Source organism: Callithrix jacchus, chromosome 7 (genome assembly GCF_049354715.1).
Source record: "Callithrix jacchus isolate 240 chromosome 7, calJac240_pri, whole genome shotgun sequence".
Classification (NCBI taxonomy): Eukaryota; Metazoa; Chordata; class Mammalia; order Primates; family Cebidae; genus Callithrix; species Callithrix jacchus.
The window spans coordinates 147,574,376-147,589,545 of record NC_133508.1 but is presented as its reverse complement, the minus strand read 5'-3'; the positions used below and the strand labels follow the sequence as shown (position 1 = coordinate 147,589,545).

Below are 15,170 nucleotides of genomic sequence, written 5' to 3'. Positions count from 1 at the left end.
ACTGGGAGCTACAATCCTGAGCTGTTAGTGGTCGGCCATCTTGAATCGTCTCCTACTTATTTATTTATTTATTTTGAGGCAGGGTGTCACTGTCACCCAGGCTGGAGTGCAGTCGTGTGATCTCGGCTTACAGCAGCCTGGACTTTCTGGGGCCAAGGGATCCTCCCACCTCAGCCTTCTGAGTAACTGGGCAAGCGCCACCATACCCAGCTAATTTTTGTATTTTTTTAGAGATGGGGTTTTGCCACATGGCCCAGGCTGGTCACAGTCCAGAACTCAAGCAATCTACCAGTGTGGGCTTCCCAAAGTGCTGGGGTTTATTACAGGCGGGAGCCACTGTGCCTGGCAAATTAGTCATTTACTCCTTAATGACCTTTAACATTACACATACTGCTCCCTTTTTATTTAACTGCAGGAAGTGATGATCTGAACAACAGCCCCACAAGACTCTCCTCAAAATCTTCCTGTCTGGGCTACCTCAAGGCTGGGCCTTACTAAGGCCCAACTCCACTATCCAGCCACTGAGGAACCTGCTCATCAGATGGTTATCCAATGACTCCTGCTCCTTTGCATATGACATAATATAAAATACTTGCAACACCTGCTGACCACACAGATTGGTACCATGTGGCCCAAAAAACCATCTCAGGTCAAGCTATTCGAAGGAGAGCTAGCAGCTATTAAATGTTGAAGTTAGAGAGAGCTACTGGCTCATTCTCTGAGACCTGTACATGTAAAATGTTCTGAATGTAATCCTGTATTTTCACTGGTTAAGACAACTATATCCAAAGCCCTAAATCCCAATAATGACTGTACAGATTGGCAGACTCTTCCCTAGAGAGAATTCTTTCAAATTTCCACATTTATTAAACGTTTACTATATTTCAGGAACTGTGATTGATACTACTAGAGGTAAAAAGTTAAATAAGATATAGCTTCTCTCTTCAATAAATTTATGATTGAGTTTGGGTGAAAAATAAGTACCACAATTACAATACAGTGGGATGTGTTTTATTGAGAAGTGTCATGTGAAGGATATCTAGATCAGGGAAGGCATCAGGACAGGGTGAAAGAAGGCAGTCCACCTGGGAGCTGCTCAGTCCGTTCCCCATCAGCCTAGCTCCTCTTCGAACCATGCCAATTCTAGATGGCCTACAGGAGGCTGAATGAGGGAGAAACTTGGCACAGAGGAGTACGTTTCTATAGTTATCTCCACAGTGAGGAACAAAGGGATGTGGCTAGGGGGCAGAAATGACCAAGGAAACTTATGAACCTGAGGGACCACCACCCCCAACACACACACACACACACACACAGGCACAGAAACCCATCCACTAAGCTCTGGCTGTGGACAACAGAAGACAAAAAAAAAACACCCACAATTCAAACACAGTCCTGAGTCCAGGGAGACTCAGGGAATAAGATAAGACAAATCAGGCACGGTTAAGGCTTTATTGGACATCACACAGGGCTGGGCATAGAGACCGAGCAAAGGGAGCAGGGCATGTAGATGGTCTTTGAGGACAGTGCTGGGGAGCTCAGGGATCAGTCTGGCTTCTCAAGGAAGAGACAAGCACTGATAGGAAAGGTAGTCAGGTTGGCATTTGTGCAGGAAAAGGGAGATGTTAGGAGGGGGACTTTGGTGGAGGAGAGAGAGGAGCTGAAGCTTTAAAGAGCCTCAATGCAGGGAGGAATCGTGTTAGAAGAAAGGAAGACAGTGAAACCTTGGGGAAGAGAAGACAGTAGAAAGAAGGAAAAAGGAAGAAGTCTGGTTGAGGGAGTCAGGCTGTTCTCCAGCATTCTGCCCAGGCAGCAGAAACTCCTCCCTCCCATCTTCTGGTAACCCAGGGCCTTATTTGCTGTTCCATGTAGCTGATTTTCCAAACAAAAGACCTGGGACGAATCTGCTGGACTTCATGTAGGCAGAGATCTTCTTCAAACCCTGAGGGCGGGAAGAAGGGGCCAGAGTGCAGTCTGCTGTCTAGGAGGGCCAGAGCAGCCCTGCGGCAGGCACAGCAGGTCAGGCCCTGGCCACAGCATTTCCACGTGAGCTCAAGTGCTGGAGCATCACACGGTCTCTTAGGGACCCCACCTCTTCTAATTAACTCTTCCACTCTCCTTAAACTAATGTTATACCATAATAACACCTACCACTTACAAAGGTTCCACACTGTTCTGGGTGCTCTATATCCAAGAGAAATTACAACACAAGCTTAGAACATCCACAACTACTCTCCAAGGTCGGTTCTATTCTCACCATTTCTCAAGCAGGAAACAGAAGTTCGGCAACTTCCTCACACTCAAGTAAGTGGGATGGGGCTGGAATATAGTCTGGTTCTGTCTTCAGTTCTAACATGTTTTTGCCAAATTCTGCTCCTCTTCCACCCGGCCACACCCCATGCCAGATTCTGTCACTCCTTGTCTGCACAGACATTCTCCTTTTTCACAGGGAGGTTCTTGGCTTGCCCAAGACTGCACACACAGAAAGTACCTCCAGCAGAACAAAGGGGCTCAGGACACACCTGTGCAGCCAGGAAAAGAGCCCAGATCTCACCCAATGACTTAGCAAAACCTGGATGAAACTAGATAGGGCAAGGGTAAACAAGCAAAAGAAAGGCCAGACCAGGCTCTAATCATTCCCCTTTAAGCATAGTGCAAACTTTTCCACTTGGTACCTGAGCTAAATCTTCCTGTGTTCCTGTCTCCAGACCTGCTACTGAAAGCCAGGCTGCATGACACTCGGGTTCACTGCACACAAGCTTACGAGAATTAAATGACCACGTAACTTCTAAATAATTCAAAAAGATCCAAGGCTCCCTCCTCCCAAAGGGCTAGGGCCAGGGCCTGTCAGACCAAGGCCCCAGCGCTTGGCTGTCCCCCACTCCTTCCCTCCCACCACCTCTTACATAACCCCAAGGCTGCTCAGCCTGGACCAGAACCAGAACTAATGGGAACTAGCTGAGCAAGCAGATCTCTTGACCCAAAGTGGGAAAGGGAAATAGATTCTAGGCTCATAAACCTGTGGGATTAATGCCGCAAATTCCCAAGTCTGTACTAAAGGTAGAATTTGCTGCTCTCAAACAAGTTTGGCACGGGTGAGGGATGCTTCCTGAGAGTCAGGGGCAGGCCCCAGGCTGGGTACCCATTTTAGAGATAAAGACACTGAGAATGAGAGACTCAGTCCTCTGCTCAGGGTCCCAGAGCCATGAGGCTGCGCTGGGCTCCCTGTGAGCCTCTGGATCTATGGGCGGCAGTCACAGCTCTTCCTTTTGTGAGAAAAGAAAAAGCCTCAGGCCTCCTCCAGCCTGGGATTCACAGCCCAGGACACTCTGGAAGGGGCAGAGCTCTTCAGGAGCATGGATGCAGCTGGCAATAGTAGGACTGGGACACGGTAGCATTGATGTTGAGTACTAAACCCACAGGCAGTATTCATAGCTACCCCCAGAAGCTTTGCATGAATTGACCCCCATGTGGGGAATCCTGAGAGCCAGGGCTGTGGCTGTAGCTGGATGAGGTACATATGTGGGTGCCCCTGTTGAAGGAGTTTATGTTGAAGTGCTCTGCGCTGGGGCACTCTCCTTCCCTACCTCTCTTCGTCTCCTCTTTCCCTCCAGTGTTCCAAGTGTCCCCCTGTGAGATGGGGAGCACACTGATTTTAACTCCTCTTCACTGACCTTCTCCTCTGCTTGAGGCAGGATGAGAGGCACAGTGGGAGAGGCATAGAGGACCGCCCCATCCTGGAAGTGAGAGCAGGGAGAGGCCTGCAGGCAGAGCAGCCTATGAGGTGTGTGTGGCACCACCTGAGGACGGGGGCCTGCCCCTCACTCACTAGGAACCATCCCTCACCCGTGCTGATCTTGTTTGAGATCAGCAAATCCTACTTTAGTACAGATTTGGGAATGTGAGGCCAGAGCAGGCTCTTATCATTCCTTTTAAAGCAGGAAGTCCAAACCTCCCCACCTGATACCTGAGCTAAATACCACTGTGCCCCAACCCACCTCATCTCCCACTACCACACGCCAGGCTGCAAGACACTCAGGTGTGCTCTGCATGATCTTCTCAAGACTGAATGACCATGTAATTTCTAAGGATTCTAAGAGATCCAGGGCTGCCTGTTCCCAAAAGGCCAAGCCCAGGTGAACCATATGCTGCAGCCCTTGGCTCTCCTCCCCTCCCACCACCTCTTATGTAACCCCAGAGCCACTCAGCCTGGACCAGAGCCAGAGCTGATGGGAACTAGCTGAGTAACTGGATCTCTTGATGGCGAGTGGGAAAAGAAAACAGATTCTAGGCTGAAAAACCTGTTACACTAATGCCTCAAATTCCCAAATCTATACTAAAGTAGGATTTGCTGATCTCAAACAAGATCGGCAAGGGTGAGAGATGGTTCCTCATGAGTAAGGGGCAGGCCCCGGGCCAGGTACTCAGATGGTGCCACACACACCTCACAGGCTGCTCTGCCTGCAGGCCTCTCCCTGCTCTCACTTCCAGGATGGGGCGGTCCTCTATGCATCTCCCACTGTGCCTCTCACCCTGCCTCATGCAGAGGAGAAGGTCAGTGAAGAGGAGTTAAAATCAGTGTGCTCCCCATCTCACAGGGGGACACTTGGAACACTGGAGGGAAAGAGGAGAGGAAGAGAGGTAGGGAAGGAGAATGCCCCAGCGCAGAGCACTTCAACATAAACTCCTTCAACAGGGGCACCCACATATGTACCTCATCCAGCTACAGCCACAGCCCTGGCTCTCAGGATTCCCCACATGGGGGTCAATTCATGCAAAGCTTCTGGGGGTAGCTATGAATACTGCCTGTGGGTTTAGTACTCAACATCGATGCTACCGTGTCCCAGTCCTACTATTGCCAGCTGCATCCACGCTCCTGAAGAGCTCTGCCCCTTCCAGAGTGTCCTGGGCTGTGAATCCCAGGCTGGACGAGGCCTGAGGCTTTTTCTTTTCTCACAAAAGGAAGAGCTGTGACTGCCACCCATAGATCCAGAGGCTCACAGGGAGCCCAGCACAGCCTCCACTGGCTCTGGGACCCTCAGCAAAGGACTGAGCCTCTCATTCTCTATGTCTTTATCTCTAAAATGGGTGAGATAATTCTGTCACCCTGTAGGAATGTTGCAAAGTTCAACTTCGACACAATAGGTATAATGTGCTAGTCACGGTTCGTGGCATGAAGCCAGCACTCAACAAATGCGAGTTATTCTCTGTGTAGCTCCAGGACTGGGAAAGCATCTCGAAGCAGAGAAAGGAACACGGGGCATCACCTCGAATCGGGACATGAAGTCCTTCAGGTTTGGGAAAGCGTCCAGGCAGCTGGGCTCAAATATACGGTTCTGGTCAAGAACGTCATAGGCGAGGAAATCCACAAAGGTTATCTGCAGAAGGCCAAGAATGTGTGGGCTGGACCCTCCATAACACATGAAGTAAAAGAAATCTCACTCCCCATTGCACTCCTCGGGTACCTTGTCTCCTGCAAACCATGGTCGCTTCCCCAGAAACTGGGAGTAGAGCTTTAACTTTTCAGGGAGTTCCTCCAAGTACTTTGGCTTCAGTTTCTCCTGAGGAAGAAAACAGCTGTCACCACCCTCAGACACAAGCTCCCTGCACAGACGTGGCCTCCCCAGGGCTGTGTGTGGCCCCAGTTGGCCACAGGCAGGCAGCCATCTTCCCCACAACTGGAACTGGGTCAGTGCCAGGCTTCAGTTGAATATATCAGCATTTATTAGATTCCAACTGGGTGCCAGACCCCATCTGAAGTGAGGGGAAGGCAGAGAGGAATGTGACACTGTCCTTGAATCTGTCCTCACTGACCTCCCAACAAACAGCCTCTGGGCAGCCTCAGGAGCACCTGAGCACCTGGCAGTCTCTGGACCCAGACACCAGCAGAATCCAGGATGCAAAGTACAAAAGGAGCTCAGGGAAAGAAGAAAGTTCCTCCTAATGGGGAGGCAGAAGAATACAATGGACATTGAATCGTTTCCGGAGAGATGAAAAGTTCAGGTTGAAAGGAAGGAGGGAGAGGAATGAAGGCCCTCCGGCTACCTCTGAGCTGTCTGTTATGAAAATGCAAGTCGGAGAAGACACAATTCCAGGGTGCCATTACATTCCTCGGTCCTGTACTTGAGTCTGCATATTCTAGGAGCGGGAAGGTGATGTGAACCGGCTGAGAGAAATGACCCGTGACACAGGCCAGAGGCCGTGAAGAAGATGCTGAACACGAACTTTACAGTCCAGGAATTGAGTTTCTACCTTGGGATACCTGGATCGTGTCCTAAGATTGGTGGGAATTGCCTCTGCTTCTGTTGACATGGCATTGGAGTTGTGAGAGTAACTGCTAATAGTACAGGAAACCACTTGGAGGATGAGTGGTACTCAAGAACTTAAAACAAGAAAAGACCATTGTGTGTAGGAAGGCAAGAGTCCTGGCCCCGAATCCTCACAAATTCTGGGTTGTAGCAGAGCATGGCCAGCTGCATCCGAGTGTCCATGGTCTGGTTCTCCAAAATGTCCACACGAATCTTCTCCTCTTCTGTCTCCCCACCTGCCACCCACAAAACACAGACTCACTCTCAGCATCGCACCCCAGACAAGCCCAGGAGGAGGCCACCGTCCCCCCACACCCTGCAGCCTCCTGCACTCACACAGGCTGTGTTTGCGGGCAATGTAGCGCAGGATGGCGTTGCTCTGGGTGATCTTGTGAGCCCCATCAATCAAGTAAGGCAGCTGGATGGAGGGGAAACCAGGGAAGCTCAGTTGGGCCAGCAGCCTCCCCAGCATCCCCTTCCCATAAGCAAGGGCACACAGGAGACCGGGCACTCACTGTGCCTGCTCATGACAGGCCGAAATAGGAATACTGTCATATGGACGAATGAGCTGGGACACGGAATAGCATGGAAGCGTTGTGCAGGCAGCCAGGAATGAGAGGAACTGGGCAGGAGACTCCTGACCCTAACACCTCTAAGCTGGGGAGAGGAGATGCAGTCAGAGACACGCTGCACTTTGCCCCAAAACCGCCCCTTCCCCTGCACCTACATTGGGAAAGTCCAGGCCCAACTTGAATTTTTCCTTCAGCCACTGGCTTCTGTCATAGTCAGGAGCTGCGGTGGGAAGAGGAAGTGAAAACAAACCTCCCGGGAGCCCAGCCCACCTTCCCCAGGGCCCTCCCAAGGAGCCAGTGGCAAGACCCCTGAGACTGGTGGATCTAGAATCTGACCACTCAGTCCCACGTCCCAGGGTTCAGGGAGAAAGAATCCCGGTGAGGGCTCTGGACCCCACACGACTAAGGCTTCCAGGCTTTAGGCCAGCCCTGAGGGACACCCACCCCAGTTACCCAGACCGGGGGCCCAGCTTCCCGCACCAGCATCCGGCCCCAGAGTCCAGCCTTGCAAAGCCACAGGTGGCCATCATGGGTTGCTTGGCGCCAACTCAACGTGAGTGGGCAGGGCCCGGGCAAGAGGGTGCCCTTACCGTCCCCCATCGTGTACTTCTTTTCCTCGTAGCTTGAGTCTGTGTATTCCAGGAGCAGGCGGATGGCGTGGGCCAACTGGAAGAGATGGCCCGCGGCTCGGATCAGAGATGGAGGGTCCCTGACTTGGTGACTCTCTCTGCACCGGGGGAGCCGCCAGTCTACACTGCAGGCACCCGTGGCCTCCTCTACCCGCCCCCACCCCCAAACACACACACTGCGTCATGCAGAGGCCCTTCGAGGGGCGCAGTGCCTGAGGAGGAACTGTCCCTAGAGCCGGTCCCGCAGCTGCTCCGCCTTCCCTCCCCCGCGCCCTCGTCCCGCCGCCTAGAGGACCCTCGCTCACCCCGCGGAGGTCCCAGTACCCCAGTGTCATGGGCATGGTGCTGGTTTGTGCGAGTTCTGCAAACAGGCCTCAAGCGACGCCGACGCCGGAGTCAGACTTTTACTCCGGAGAAAGGAGACCGGCCTTGCTGCGACCCCGCCCCGCCCCCAAACGCGCCCTTCTGGAGGCTCCGGAGCGCGCGCCCGGGGCTGGGATCAGTAAGACCCCCTCCCGCCTGCCAGCTCCAAAGGTTCTGGGAGCGAGGTCAGAGCACCCCAGGAAATGGGCCAGAGGAAAGGAAATGTGGTCTGTGTGTGTGCTTTTAGGGGCCCTTGGGTACTGAGTCCTTGGGTCATCTGACCAAGTACTGCGTAAATTAGCCACTTCGTATTTTGGCAAAATTTATGAATCTAAATCCAAGGATCAGACCCAGCAAGGAGGTGAGGTATCTTAGGTGCCCCCTAGAAATGTCCAGCCAGTCCGCTAGGTGAGCCTCACATAGACCGCACAGCCTAACAGTGAGTGCAGTGGCCACAGAGGAAAGGCGAGGGAGGCTGAAGGACTCTTTCCCCACGAAACTGAGGGTCGAGCTGCTGTTTCTCTCGGCCCAATAACGAGATGCAAATGAGCTGGGGAGAGTTTTTATTTCTGCAACCGGTTATAGGGAGAAGGCCTGGAAATTACCGCCAGACCAACTCAGAATTACAAAGGTTTCCAGAGCTTATCTACCTTCTAAGCCATGTGTCTACATGTAAGTGTGCATTCATCTAAAGACATCAGTGATTAACTTCTTTTAATCTATCACTAAGGTCTGAGTCCTGAAGACTTTCCTCTGGCGCCTCCTTCTATTTACTTAGTCTAAATGGGTCCAGGGGCGGGGGTTGATTACCCTTATCTTGTCTCCTGCTAAATCACGAAGGTTTGGGGAGTTCCTTCAGAAGCCCAGTCAATTTGTTTGTGGAGGCCCGGGGAGTTTCTTCAAGCCCACCATGAAGCTTGTTAAATCCTAAATGTGTCAAGAATTTCTTCATTACTTTGTCGTGCTTTAAGGCCCAGGAAAGGCCTAGGCAAACTCTTGGTGACTGTTTGTTACATTCCAGCCTTTGTATAAAGGCCTGGCTTTTTTTTTTTTTTTTTAAGCTTTTACTATTTAATCACTCAGTCAGTACTGAAACAGTTGTTATGAAAGCCTGTGTTCGTGAGATCTGGCCTGCCATAGAACCTGTCCTCAGAGAGGGCAGAACCCTTCCTGCTGAAGAGGGAGGTCAGAGGATGGTGGCCAGAGAGGAGCCTGAGGTCTCCCCACAGGACCACAGGCAGGGTGGGGACCCTCCCCTCTCCAGAGCAACCATTCTGGACCTGGAGCTGGTTCCTGACCCATGTGTGTTCTTCAGTATGAGAGGGTGGCTCCAGTGGACTTTGAAGTCACGCTGTGATATGTGACCCATGGTACAACCGCCACAAGAACAATGTCCAACATGCCAACTTCCTTCTTTCAAGGTAGAAAGAAAACTATTTCAAGAGCTGTGCAGTGAACTGACTTGGGGTTGATTTTGCTTTGTTTAAAGGATATTACAAATAATAATGGATATATGAAAACAGATGACAGAGCTTTAAGGAGAAATCGTTTTACAATGTAAAGGACAATGTTATTGCATTGCAAAAAAGTAATTTTTTTTTTTTGAAATTAGCTAAAACATTGTTAGGACTGCAGAGGATGAACCCAGTATACCAAAAAAATTTCAAACCACATGGAAAATATGTGGATTGGGGTTGAGGAGCACAGGGAGACTTCATCACATCCCTATGAGGCCGCAGAAGTCAGGTAGTCAGCAGGTGTCTGCTAAGTTGGGGCACTCGGACACTGTGTCACTGAGGCTGGCAAGGCACAGTCCTTGCTGCAAACACTCCCTACCCATCTAGACCTGGGCAGTACTCCCAGCTCAGATACCTGGTAGGTATCCATGTTTAGAAAGCAGTTTTGGCCTCAAAGTGAAGTCCTATGTAGATTTTCCTGCAGCAAGGCAGTAGCACCAGCACAGATGCAAGTGCCTGGCCCTAGGAATCGTTATATTTCTCATTATGCATTAAGAGTTTATGATTCTGAGTTTACCATCTTGAGCTGTGAAAGATAAAATGTCTAGATCTAATTGAAAAAAAAAATTTTTTTTTTGAGATGGAGTTTCACCATGTTGGTCAGTCTGGTCTCAAACTCCTGACCTCAGGTGATCCACCCTCCTTGGCCTCCCAAAGTGCTGGGATTACAGGCATGAGCCACTGCACCCAGCCAGAAAATAAAATGATTTTTTAAGAAAGCTAACATTCATGAGAATGATAATGTTGAAAGGTGTAAAGCTGGTACTGTTACATGAGTATTCAGGTATTTGGTCATTTCTTTATTGAAACGACAGTTGTTGAGATCCTACCACATTTCGGGCACTATGACTAAAACCGAGGACACTGTACTGCACCCATCTCCCACTGTACTTTGCTACATATCAGGTGGGAACTTCAAGGGAGAGATTTTGAAAATATGGGACACATCTTTGGGTTTTTGCACACTGAAAGGCAGTCGAGTGAGAGAAGGGTTGAGTGCAGCAGAGGGAAGCAGTGTCTGCTGTTGCAAGGACCCTGAGGGGCCAGGAAGACAGGGCCCAGGCCCTTCAGAAGGAGGAGAACAGCTCTGCAGAAGGCAGGAAGGATGGACCAGCAGGCACTCCAAAGCGGGCGCCACAGTGGCCACGAGGATCACACCGGCAGAGGGAGTGGGTCTGTGGACCAGGATTGGGAGTAGCCGGGATGAGAGAAGCTGGAAGTCTTCTGAAGGGAGGGGTTGTAGCGAGTTGTCCCCACACAGAAACTCAGTCCTGATAGGGCCAGGTCTTCTGGGTTTATATGTGCTGTTGGAACTGCACAATGTGGACCAGTGCTAATTTTTAAAACAACACTGTGCCAGGCAATCAAAATGCACTGAGTCCCATTTGACCAAGGTCCTGTAATGGGACCTCTGGACTGGATTTCATAATTCCTTTTGTCTCTTCTGCCAACATTCTTACATTCTCGAGGCAAATTAACAGAAAATCTACATAAAATATTGTCAAAATTTTAAAAACCAATCTATTAGAAATGAACACAGACAAAATAAAATGTATCCTACTTCGTGGAAATATTTTTAAAGTTCGCTTAAATACTATTTGGATAAACTTAGGAAATCCAAAATATAAAGAATCCATTCTTCAATCTGAAAAGAAGAAAATAAAAATCATCATTTGCAAGGTGCTACCAAATTTGAATTGAGAAAACTGCGCAGCCTGGTCTTCCAGGACACAGGGTAGGGAGTGGCGGGACTGTCTCTGCCAGTCCAACTTGCCTGTGATGCGCAAGAATAAGGCAAATAAACTAGAATTTCACGAAAGTAGAACAGGAACAAAATTGGAGATCGAAAAGTGGAAACAGTATCTTCAATATTTTACCTTAGGAAAACTTTAACCAAGTTGCTTGTTATATGAAATAGTCTATTCTCTTAAAAGTTAGCTAACTAACGGAGCAGTGGTACACCAACAAAACCAAAAAACAAAATTACAAGTTAATACAAATCAGAACTAAGAAAAAAGATTAGTACAAATAATTTTTTAAATTGGGGAAACATTTTTTCTAAACTATGTGTTAATTGATGTTACCACCAAGTGAAAGGAACACAAACGGGCCAAAGAAAACACGTGAAGAGATAAAGATTCTGAATGAAGTCATCAAAGTGTGATATAGAAAAATAACACGAGGCCAGGCGCAGTAGCTCAAGCCTGTAATCCCAGCACTTTGGGAGGCTGAGGCGGGTGGATCACAAGGTCAAGAGATCGAGACCATCCTGGTCAACATGGTGAAACCCCGTCTCTACTAAAAATACAAAAAATTAGCTGGGCATGGTGGTACGCGCCTGTAGTCCCAGCTACTCAGGAGGCTGAGGCAGGAAAATTGCTTGAACCCAGGAGGCGGAGGTTGTGGTGAGCTGAGATCGTGCCATTGCACTCCAGTCTGGGTAACAACAGCAAAACTCCGTCTCAAAAAAAAAAAAAAGAAAAATAACGTGAAAAGGCATTTGATCCTCAGGGTTGGGTTGGATATGTTTTCTAAGCTTTTGAAAATGTCATGGATGACACAGATTATCATAAACTACAGACATGACCTAACATGGGAAAGACAACACAGGCAAGGATGATTATAAATCACTCTCACTCACCAGCCTGAATCCAAAAGTCAGGAATGCCACCTCAGAGAAAAGAAAATGGTATTTTTCTTATAATTGGTGTTGTGCTCATAGAGAGCTTGCTGGGGGAGAGAAAGAGACAGACAGGCTGGGGCAGGAGAAGGAGAGGCAGAGGAGACTGCAGGGCAGAAAGCCCCTGTGGAAATGTTACTATCTGGGGTATAATCAGAGTCATGTCTACTCTTTCTACAAATTTCTCAAACTCTGACACTAGATCAAAATAAAAGGTAAAAAAAAAATACATATACATAAACTTGCATTATTAATAAATATTAATAATACTGACTGACTTAATGTTCCATCCAAAAGGACTTACCTTCACTGCATGAGTTCCATTATAATTTTTTATTCTTTTTTTTTTTTTAATGGTAGTATCCACCCAGCACACTACCGGTCTTCACGTGAAGGTGATTTTGCCCCTCACGTAGCTTTTTTTTTTTTTTTTTTTTTTTTTTTTAGGGAAAAAGAGAAAAAGAAGGGGAAAAAAAGAAAAAGAGGGAAAAAGGAATATTACTTCATTCCTAAAATGGGTTTCAATAATGGCCGATCAATATTTTGAGTGTTTAAAGTGGTTAATGCATATTTTATGTGTTTAAAATGGAGACCTCTATTGTGTTTATTTGTTCTGGCTCTGAGTTCAAATCCTGGATATCGTTATCAATTTGTTGTCTCGTTGAATCTAAATCTCACTATGTGTCTTATGTATCTGGGTGTTAAGATCTCTTATTGTTACATTAATCCTTTTACCCTTGTATCCTTATAGCTTTGAACTCTATTTTGTCAAATGTGAAAATTGCAACTCCTGCTTTTTATTTATTTATTTTTGCTCTCCATTTGGTTGGTACGTTTTTTTTTTTCCAACCCTTTATTTTGAGTCTATGTATATCTTTGGATATACCGTTGGATTTTGTCTGTATCTTTTGATTGGGAGATTTGGTTGATTTAACTTTAGGGTTACTGCCATTTGATATTAACTGGCTATTTTGTCCTTTTGTTGATAAAAATTCTTCTTTATGTTAATGCTCTTTACTTTTTGGTGTATTTTTAGAAAGGATCATACTGGTTGTTCCTTTCTGTGTATAATGCTTCTTTTAGAAGTTCTTGTAAAGCAGGCCTGGTGGTAATAAAATCTCTGAGTACTTGCTTGTTCCTAAAAGATTTTATTTTTCCTACAAATGTAAAGCTTAAATTGGCAGGATATGAAATTCTGGGCTGAAAGTTTTGTTCTTTAAGTATATTGAATATTGGCCCCCACTCTCTTCTAGCTTGTAGGGTTTCCGTTGAGAGATCTGCTGTAAGCCTAATAGGCTTACCTTTATGGGTAACTTGATCTTTCTCTCTGGCTGCCCTTAATATTTTCTCCTTCGTTTCGATCTTGGTGAATCTAACGATTATGTGCCTTGGGGTTGGTCTTCTTGAGGAATATCTTTGTGGTGTTCTCTGTATTGCCTGGGGTTGAATAGTGTCCTGCTTTGCTAAATTAGGAAAATTTTCCTGGATAATGTCCTGGAGAGTATTTTCCAGCTTGAATTCATTCTCTCCGTCACATTCAGGTACACCAATCAAGCGTATATTAGGTCTTTTCACATAGTCCCATATTGCTTGGAGACTTTGCTCATTCCTTTTTATCCTTTTTTCTCTATTCTTGTCTTGTCGTTTTGTTTCATTAAGTTGGTCTTCGACCTCTAATACCCTTTCTTCTGCTTGATCCATTCGGCTGTTTAAGCTTGTCCATATTTCACTGAGTTCTCGTGTTGTATTTTTCAACTCCATAAGTTCATTTGTATTCCTCTCTATATTGTCTATTCTTTTCAACATTTCATCGAACCTTTTTTCCAAGTTCTTAGTTTCTTTACATTGGGTTAGAACAAGTTCCTTTAACTCCCAGAAGTTTCTTATCATCCACCTTTTAAAGCCTACTTCAGATAATGGAACACAGTCCTTTTCCATCAGGGCTTGTTCCGTTACTGATGAGTCCTTTTCCATCAGGGCTTGTTCGGTTGCTGATGAGTCCTTTTCCATCAGGGCTTGTTCCGTTGCTGATGGGTTCTGATTTTGAGTATACTCGGCCTTCTTAGGCTGTTTTTTTCCCTTCATTATAGATGAACCGCCTTTCTAATTAGTTTTCTGAGTCGACGTCCGACTTACTGATTCCCAGTGCTGGGATCCGAGCCACCCACTGTGGCAGCCTAAATAGCAGCGATAAGACTGATGGTGCTCTTCTGCCCGGGAATCTCTGGTCTGGCTTCCCTCTTGAGTCCGCAACAAGCGGCTCTGACTTCCCGGAGCTCCAAACTCCCGTCAGTAGGGGAAGCAGTCCCGTTGGCTCTGCGTGAAGAGCTGCTGCACCGAGACGCTGGCAAAACCGCTGCGGCGGCCACAAGAGTCGCGCTGGCGACCCGTGGGGCTCCTCCACTGGGAATCGGCTAATCGGTGAGTGACGAAAATTCGTCTAAAGATGTGGCGTCGTCTCGTTCTCTGAGCTTTCACTGGGAGCTACAATCCTGAGCTGTTAGTGGTCGGCCATCTTGAATCGATCCTCCCCTCACGTAGCTTTGTCTGGAGACTTCGTTCATTGTAAACATTAGGAAGTGCCCATGGCATCTGGTGGGTAGAGGCTGGGTAGGATGCTGAGAACCCTGCAATGCTCAGGACAGCACCCCACAACAAAGAATTCTGCCCTCCAAATCTCCGTATGGCTGAGGTTAAGAAATGCCACTCTACGATCCAGCACTTTGTCAAAAGCTGCAGTGGGAGAAGCAAGGCTGTCGAAATTCTAGCTGGCAGGAAAGAGGCCACAGGACCCACTTCCCTGGACACCAGCTGGCAGAAGGGAGGACCTAGACACTGTCTCAGCTGGGGTAGTCCCTGGAGGCATCAAGTTACACATCAGAAATGAGAGAAGGAGAACTGGGCAAGGAAACAGTCTACTAGGTGGACAGGCTGGGCAGCCTGGTCTTCCAGGGCACAGGGTAGGGAGTGGTGGGACTCTCTCTGCCAGTCAGACAGCAGGCCTCCCCTGCAGCTCTGAGCACGCTGTTCCAGAGCCAGGCAGCCTAGCCCAGCACCATGGGGGTAATTATTCTAGAGCTGCAGGAGCAAGGCTAGGCAGG

The 15,170-nt window shown here is 48.0% G+C and overlaps 1 protein-coding gene across 1 annotated transcript; it reads right to left on the bottom strand.

Annotated features, from left to right (window-relative positions):
* Positions 1-1,438: 1,438 nt before the first annotated feature.
* On the bottom strand, positions 1,439-7,907 carry LOC100406483 (glutathione S-transferase Mu 5). The gene is made up of 8 exons (XM_002751186.7): positions 7,815-7,907; positions 7,471-7,546; positions 7,036-7,100; positions 6,645-6,726; positions 6,444-6,544; positions 5,466-5,561; positions 5,268-5,378; positions 1,439-1,942 (listed from the first exon to the last, which is right to left on the bottom strand). Exons 1-8 carry the CDS (start codon positions 7,848-7,850, stop codon positions 1,853-1,855), a joined length of 657 nt encoding a protein of 218 aa, XP_002751232.1. The 5' UTR covers positions 7,851-7,907; the 3' UTR covers positions 1,439-1,852.
* Positions 7,908-15,170: the final 7,263 nt, after the last annotated feature.